The sequence below is a fragment of the Akebia trifoliata genome, chromosome 4 (genome assembly GCF_017979445.1).
Source record: "Akebia trifoliata isolate Shusen 1 chromosome 4, ASM1797944v1, whole genome shotgun sequence".
Lineage (NCBI taxonomy): Eukaryota > Viridiplantae > Streptophyta > Magnoliopsida > Ranunculales > Lardizabalaceae > Akebia > Akebia trifoliata.
In genome coordinates this window covers 40,017,329-40,024,820 of record NC_141378.1, presented here as the reverse complement: position 1 = coordinate 40,024,820, position 7,492 = coordinate 40,017,329, and the positions used below count along the sequence as shown (strand labels likewise).

General features: G+C 32.2%; 1 protein-coding gene across 1 annotated transcript; it reads left to right on the top strand.

The window, feature by feature from the left end:
- Window positions 1-6,160: 6,160 nt before the first annotated feature.
- On the top strand, window positions 6,161-7,166 carry LOC147404951 (transcription factor AIG1-like). The gene is made up of 2 exons (XM_086437786.1): window positions 6,161-6,404; window positions 6,493-7,166. The coding sequence occupies exons 1-2, from the start codon at window positions 6,171-6,173 to the stop codon at window positions 6,967-6,969; spliced, it is 711 nt and encodes a 236-aa protein (XP_086293912.1). The 5' UTR covers window positions 6,161-6,170; the 3' UTR covers window positions 6,970-7,166.
- The last annotated feature ends 326 nt before the right edge of the window (window positions 7,167-7,492 follow it).

Below are 7,492 nucleotides of genomic sequence, written 5' to 3'. Positions count from 1 at the left end.
GTTTTCTAAATATTTAGATCTTGATGTGAGTATTATTAAAGTTTTAATATATATATATATATATATATATACACACGAATTTTTGAAAGTTTTCTAGAGTATTGAAGTCAAATTATACTCGAATTGTTCACGTATTGCATATATATATATATATAATATATATATATATATATATATATATATATATTTTATTCTTTGATTTATTATTATTTTTTACCGAATTTAAACGAACTAATATATGTATATTCTGACTCATACTCGAAATAATCTTGTAACGATTTCTTGTACACCAATTTGCTAACTATGATTAAGAAAATAGGGAGTAAATTAGACACACCTCGTCTTGCTGGGGTGGATATTTGAGATATCCTCCTTACATTTTCAAATTGATGAGAAGTCCCTTTTACCCCTTCACGTTGAGGTGGATATTTGAGATATCCCTTATATTTTTAAATGGATGAGACGCTTCTTACCTTGACACAGTATAATAGATTAATGAAAAATAATTTAAATACCCTCACTTCATCATTAAGAGAAAAATATTTGATTTTTCTTCTCAAACCAATAATCTTCAAATTACTGTTTACAATTTTATACCTTCATCTTCAATCTTAAGATATTATTTATTTCAACTTTTAACCCTATCAAACTGTAGGATTTAAAAAAAGTGGATTTGGGTAGAAAAATCAAGGGTTTTCAATAAGGGGTTAAGTTGAGATAGAAAACAATGGAGAACTTGAAGATAATGTTGAATAGATTAAAAATAATTTACCAAAGAGGGTAAAGAGCTTGAAGTGAAAGAGTTTTTGAAGAAAAACAAAGGTTTTTAGCAAGAGATAGGGGATGACGAAATTTTCAGGTCATTTTAATTAGAGCATATCATATATGGTTGAAGGCTGTGTATAGAGAAGTCAATCAATGGGTTGATTCCCAAAAGAACCAAACTCGGAATCATTAAATTTTCTTGGTTTGGGTTCATATTGGTTCTTATTCTCAAATTAATGAAATTAGAACCAAAATTGAAAAACTTTGTTAGAACCTGTAAGTTTTGATTATCAAATATGTTCACTTAAATTCTTAATCTAGTTTGAGATAAAAACTAATGCTAAAGCTACAGAAATCGTAAAATATAATATATTTATAGAGAATAATTGTAGAAATAAAGACTAAAAATACATAGAAAAAAATGTAAAAAAAAAAGAAAAAAAGAAAAAAGATATGAGAAATGAGAATTGGTATCAACATTCTTATTATAAGGTATAAAGGTAAATATGATTATTTGATTGATTACGAAATTTGAGAAATTATTGAATGTATTCGATTTGAATTGAATACCCACGTCTACACGATTTGTAGAGCCAATCAGTTTCAAATTTCAATTTGATTGATTTCTTTTTCTTTTCTTTTTATACCCAATTCTAATATATTCCATTGCCCCTACGAGCATATCAATAGTGTGAAAATAAGGGGAAACTGTCTCAAATATTAACCAAAAATTGAAGGGATGTCTAAATCACCTAAAAAGCACTTCCAAATTTTGGTGAATATTTGATATACCCCTAATGTTTTAGACTAGTCATACTCATTGGCATTGGTCTTCATCAATAGAGTAATAACTGATCTAAATGCCCTTATCTATAACTTGTAGTAGAAAATAGTATAGGGTAAAAGTTGAATTGAATCTAAACCTTACACACGTTCGACGTTGAGATTGAGTTCACACCATTGTAGGATAAGGACCAGTGTTTTCCAGCTATGCAATACTTGAAATGCTTAGCAACTCTAATCAGCATAGCAAGAAATTTAGAGTAATCGACCGCTTCAATCATTTTCTTTCTTAAAGGGGTAATTTCTTATTATCTAGGTTCTTTATGTTAGCATGTCCGAGGATTTAAAAAGAAAATAAATCCAAAAAATCCTGAACAAGAAAGGAGGGTGGCTTGGCAAAGAGGATCATTAAGGAAAGGAGATAACTTATAAATAGAAAATGTGGACCTTGAGGCAAAGGGCATTTGGAGGATATTTAAAGCTTATAGTAATTATTTTCTACCACTTTCATTCTAATTTTAATGTTGGAGGGTGTTTATCATATAATGCCTCAGATTCATAACAGTATAATATTATCTGTTTTGGACTGAAACCCGCACGACTTTAAAACACGTTATATTATGTAGGGTCTGATTTGTCCTTATAACCTAGGTTATGAACGTTTTCCTATCCGATGTAGGACTAATTACAATCTTCTCTGCCATTCCACCATGTCAAAATGAAAAATCTTCTTCAACCCCTTAATATCCATAACCTTTTTCATATCTAGCCAGTGGCGCATCGACAAGGCTGTGATAACCTCCCAACCAAAGACAAAGAGTTGTCCTTGTATCTGATATCCATTTTGTATCGCCCTAAGTCCATAACAGTACAATATTGTTCACTTTTAAGTTGAAATCTATACGATTTAAAAATGTGTTATATTTTGTAAGGTCTGGTTTGTCCTTACAACCCAAGTTCTTAACATTCTCATGTCCGATGTGGGATCAATCACATTACTCCTCTTGACTATTCCACCCTATCATGTGCAGCTCTACTTTGACCCCTCATTCTCTATAGCCCTTTTCAAGTCTAGCCAATGACACATCGACAAGTCTATGACATTTCAAGTCCACATCAATACCCCAACTTGCTCGTGGGGAAGAAAGTCTATCATTGTTGGATCTAAGTTGTTCAAGGTAAGTTACAAAGATTATCCTTACAAAAACCTTTATTTTTCTTCTTAACAATCATTTACAACCTCTTTGATAAAAAAAAATTTATCCTTAATTATCTTCAACCTTAAAATTCTATAAGCCTTTAATCTTTTTTGAAGCAGAAGATGCATAATGGAGTTTTAGTAGAAAAACCAAGTATTTTCCATAAGAGAAAGCTGGCGTCAAAAGGTTATGTCATCACTTTGAAAATGCAGGGCATATCTCAAATATTCACTAAAAGGTGGAAAAATATGCTTAAATTAATGAAAAAAAAAAACTGATAATTGCACTTACCTACCCAATCAAAGATAACATTAACGTTCAGATTTTATTTTACTATTTTCCCCTCTAATTTTATTTTTCCTCTCATCATATAAACGATTTAAGTGAGAAGAAAACATCAATTTCTTAATTTGATTTATAGGAATTTTTATATTTTTTCTAGGGAATCAGTTTTGATAGAACTCCTAATCACCTCAACTGTAGGTTGAGACTAGTGTTTTCCCTCTCGTTACCTTAAAAAAAAAAAAAAAAAAAATGTCCTAACTTTGTTATATATATTATTGCAAAAAAAAAAAAAACATTTATTCTAACCGTTAGATTAAAAATTTAATCCAACCATTGGGGTAAAAAATATATAAATAATAATTAATTAAAGGAGGTAAGTGCAATTCGCCTAGCGTTAGGGGTTGATGTGGAATTACGAAAATGTTAATGACCATAAAGACCTAATTTTTTAAAATATGTTCCAAAAAGTCTATTCTAAAAAAGTATGGACTCTTTAGTACTTAAATTATAAAATCTTAGTCTAAAAATGATTTTTAAAGCGAAAATACCATAATTACCCTTTCAATGATTTTTAAAGTTTAACGAAACATATTTATTTGAGAATAGTTGAGCTATAATTAATGACATGCCCCTTAACTATGGTCATCTCTTATAGATCAATTTAAAAAAAAAAAAAACTTATTTCACTTACCAAAACTAGTAATCTTTAAATCACATAGATGATGATGATGGAAATGAGTATGATCATCATCAAATTGATTTGGCCTATCTATATTAGATTTCTTAAAATATATACATAATTTAAAATAATTAAAACATAAAACTTGACTTTAATGTTCATTGAATTGATTCAACTAAAAAATTAGCAAGTCAATACAAATGAGTCAAATAAAACTATATTGAATTTAGTTTTTAATAAATAGAATTTTTATTTTTATTTTTCACAGAAATATTAATTAACTAAATAAATTGGTCAAGTTTTTTATTTGACCCCTTATATTTTTATATCAAACACTTTGTAAAGTTGTTAAAAGGGTATTTCATGTATTCTTCTTAAAAAAATCTTCAAAAGATCCTTAATGGACTAACATTTTATGAAGTGAGACTTAAATGGTCCGAATTCTTTACTAGGGAGTTGTTCGATACATATTCTTAGTAAAGAGTCCTTGAGAATCATTCTCCCAAAAAAGAAAGCCACAATCCATAGAATTAATGCCTAAAATATTTTCCAAGTTTCATACAAAAATCTTAGATAAAAAAAAATTTCAATAAAATAATTCTTTTGAGCTTAATCCAATATTTTGAAAATGGACGACTACCGAATTTCAACATAATTCCCAAACTTAGAATTAAAAATTCAATTGCTAAAAATAAAGATTTTTGATTTCAAAGTTGAATAAATTTTGTACTGTACAACCCTAAAGTGGATCATGCTTTGGGATAGGGGTGCAACTTGGTTTGGTTCAAACCGAGAACCAAACCAAACCAATAGCTTTGGGGTGGTTTGGTTAAATTTTGAACAAGTTGCGGTTTGATTCTGGGTTATGAAAATGGAGAACTGATCAATTTGTTTCGATTATCGAATCAAGCTTGTATAGAACCGAATCAAATCGCGAATCGAAATCCTATGCAATTATATATATATATATATATATATATATATATATATATATATATATATATATTATGAATTATTTTTGGAGTTAAGACATAGATTAGTGATCTTTTATGAATAAACTAATGATTGTTTATGGATAGATTTGTGATTTATTGTATGAAATTTTATGTTTTTATTTTCATTAAAAAATATTACTTACAATTTATAGAATATTGGCAATCTGTTGAATCCAAACCGGCTTTAATTCGATTTGGATTGGTTTGGTTCCAATGGAATTTGGTTCGATTCTGATTCTTATTTAGAGGAACCGACCTATGTTGATTTGGATCCAATTTGATCTCAAACCGAACCAAGTTGCACCCCTACTTTTGAATGTCACTTGGGACCCTTAGTAAGAGTGAAATCCGTACTACGTTTGTAAGGCTAGTCGGATTCTTACCAGTTTTACCTCTATTTAAATTCTCATATTCTTCTAAGCTACCAACGAAAGAAAGTTGTCTCTTTTCTAACCTTTTCCTCTCTCAGTGTTTCTCATTCTTCTCCATCTAACATTAAAGAGTTTTCCGATTTTGTAGAGGAGATTAGGGAACGTATCGCCTTCTTAAGATTTCCGATCTCAAGATAATTGTAGGCGAGAGATTATATTTTGATTTGGTCGATTTTGCTTTCGTTTCTTCGATTATTTATTTACTAAATGTAGTATTTTTTTTTTTTAAATTCTTTGATCTCTGTGCAAAGTCTCGTATCTAATTCTTGTTATCTTCGTTGCCTTTCATCTGTACCAGATATTTATCCGAATTATTTTCCATAAAAGGAAATATTTCACACAGATTTCCCGGACCAGATTTATTAAAAAAAAATTAATTACTATCTATAATAGTAATTATTTAATATTAGGGTGTTAAAAACCTACCCCTCCAAGTTTTGGAGAATATTTGAGAAAACCCCAATGTTTTCAAAATGATAGCATGCCCTTTTTGAACCCAGTCTTCTATGATAGACTGACAGAAATGACCTGAATGCCCTAATCTTCATCCTCAAGTCTAAAACCCTTGATTTTTCCTCAAAAACCTACGGGTCTTCAACCCAATTTTTCATCCTGGAAGCCATTATCTTAAATCCTAAGATTCTGTCTACTTCAACTTTCCAACCTTAAGGAAAGATTGGAATTGAGGAAAGTAGAAAAAGGTGATGTTTTTGGAACAAAAATCCATGTTTCTCCACAGAAGGTTATGACAAGGTTTAAATCATGGATTGAATGTAAGGTTTGAGCAGATTAAAGGAAATTTACAATTGAAGATGAGGACATTTAGTTCATTTAGTATTAGTCTATTAGACAAGACCGAGGTCAAGGGTCACATATCATCAGTTTTAAAATTCATGGGGTATCTTTAATATTTATGAAAACATGGAGGGGTATAAATAAATAACCTTTAATATTATTAATTTTTATATGTTGATGAAAGGGTAGTGGCTTACATGCAATTTTTTGCTTGTGTGTTTTAGAGAGAGAGAGAGAGATGCTTCCATTTCAAAGCTATTATGGCTGCGGGAGCAGAACAGACGGATTAGTTCATGGACTTGGTTCGATGGAGATGGACGGTCGAGATTCAGCAACCAACTCAAAATCAACGCCAGATACAAAGACGTCCGCTGCTGCATGTAAGAGCCACAGCGAGGCGGAGAGAAGGCGCAGAGCGCGAATCAACACTCACCTCGCCACCCTTCGGACACTTCTACCCAACAAAATCAAAGTAAGTTCTTTCGAAACAACGTTAAAAACTTTGTCATTTAGATTTGTTTTAAAGGGTATTTAGGTAAATTAAATGATCCGATGAGCAGACGGACAAAGCATCATTATTATCAGAGGTGGTTCATCATGTAAAAGGGCTGAAGCGGTTAGCAGCTGACATGGCAGCGCAGGATAGTAGAGAGTGGACATTCCCTAACGAGTCAGACGAGTTGTCATTGAGTTACTGCGAATCGGACGAGTTGATAAGGGTATCATTGAGTTGCGAAGATCGACCCGACCTACTGAAGGATCTGACGCAAGCGCTGACGTCAGCAGGAGCGAGAGTGGTAAAGGCGGAGATGGGAACTGTTGGTGGACGGACGAAGAGTGAGTTGGTGATAGAGACGAGAGTTGGAGGACGTAGAGGTGATGAGGAGTTGGGTGTGCAGAGGAGTACATTAAGGGGTGGGGAGTTGAGTACACTGCGGAGGACGTTAAAAGCTGTTATCGATAAACCCGCCGTGTTGGTGCCGGGGAATAAGAGGCCGTGTCTCTCTCACTCTCACCAGTTCTTTTCCCATCGTTAATGATTGTTACAGAAGTTTTTCCTACACAGGCAGTCGAGAGAAATAGCCTGTATAGTTGAGGCATTATGTAGTCATTATATTACTGTGAAAGATTGTACGATAGTGCAGTAAGCCAAAGTTATTTGTTTTTGTCCAGGTAAGTTTCTGGTTTGGTCAAGGGTAATGATTTTGTAACACAACCTGTGAGGGTGACTAAATTGACGTGTAGCCCCCATGAATAGTAGATTTTTCCTTGGGATACACAACTGCACATGTGCATCCTCCCAGATTTACATTTGGGGCACTCCCCCCATCCCCTCTCCCCTTCCAAATAGAATTTTCAAAGTCCATAGTCAGTTATTACGATAAATTTTAGCTTACGCTAAAAAATATCTATCAGAATTGTCTCTCACAATTTTTTTTTTCCACTCTTAATCGTCATTACAAGAAAAAAAAAAAATTTCTACTCCTGTTGATGCCCCCCACATGGGCAAAATCATGACTCCACCCTAGCATGTGCAAGTGTGTATCCTGAGGGAAAATA

Coding starts and splice junctions, on each gene's coding strand:
- LOC147404951 (XM_086437786.1), top strand. CDS start 6,171: ATGCTTCCATTTCAAAGCTATTATGGCTGCGGGAGCAGAACAGACGGA. Junction 6,405..6,492: donor TTCTACCCAACAAAATCAAA/GTAAGTTCTTTC, acceptor TCCGATGAGCAG/ACGGACAAAGCATCATTATT.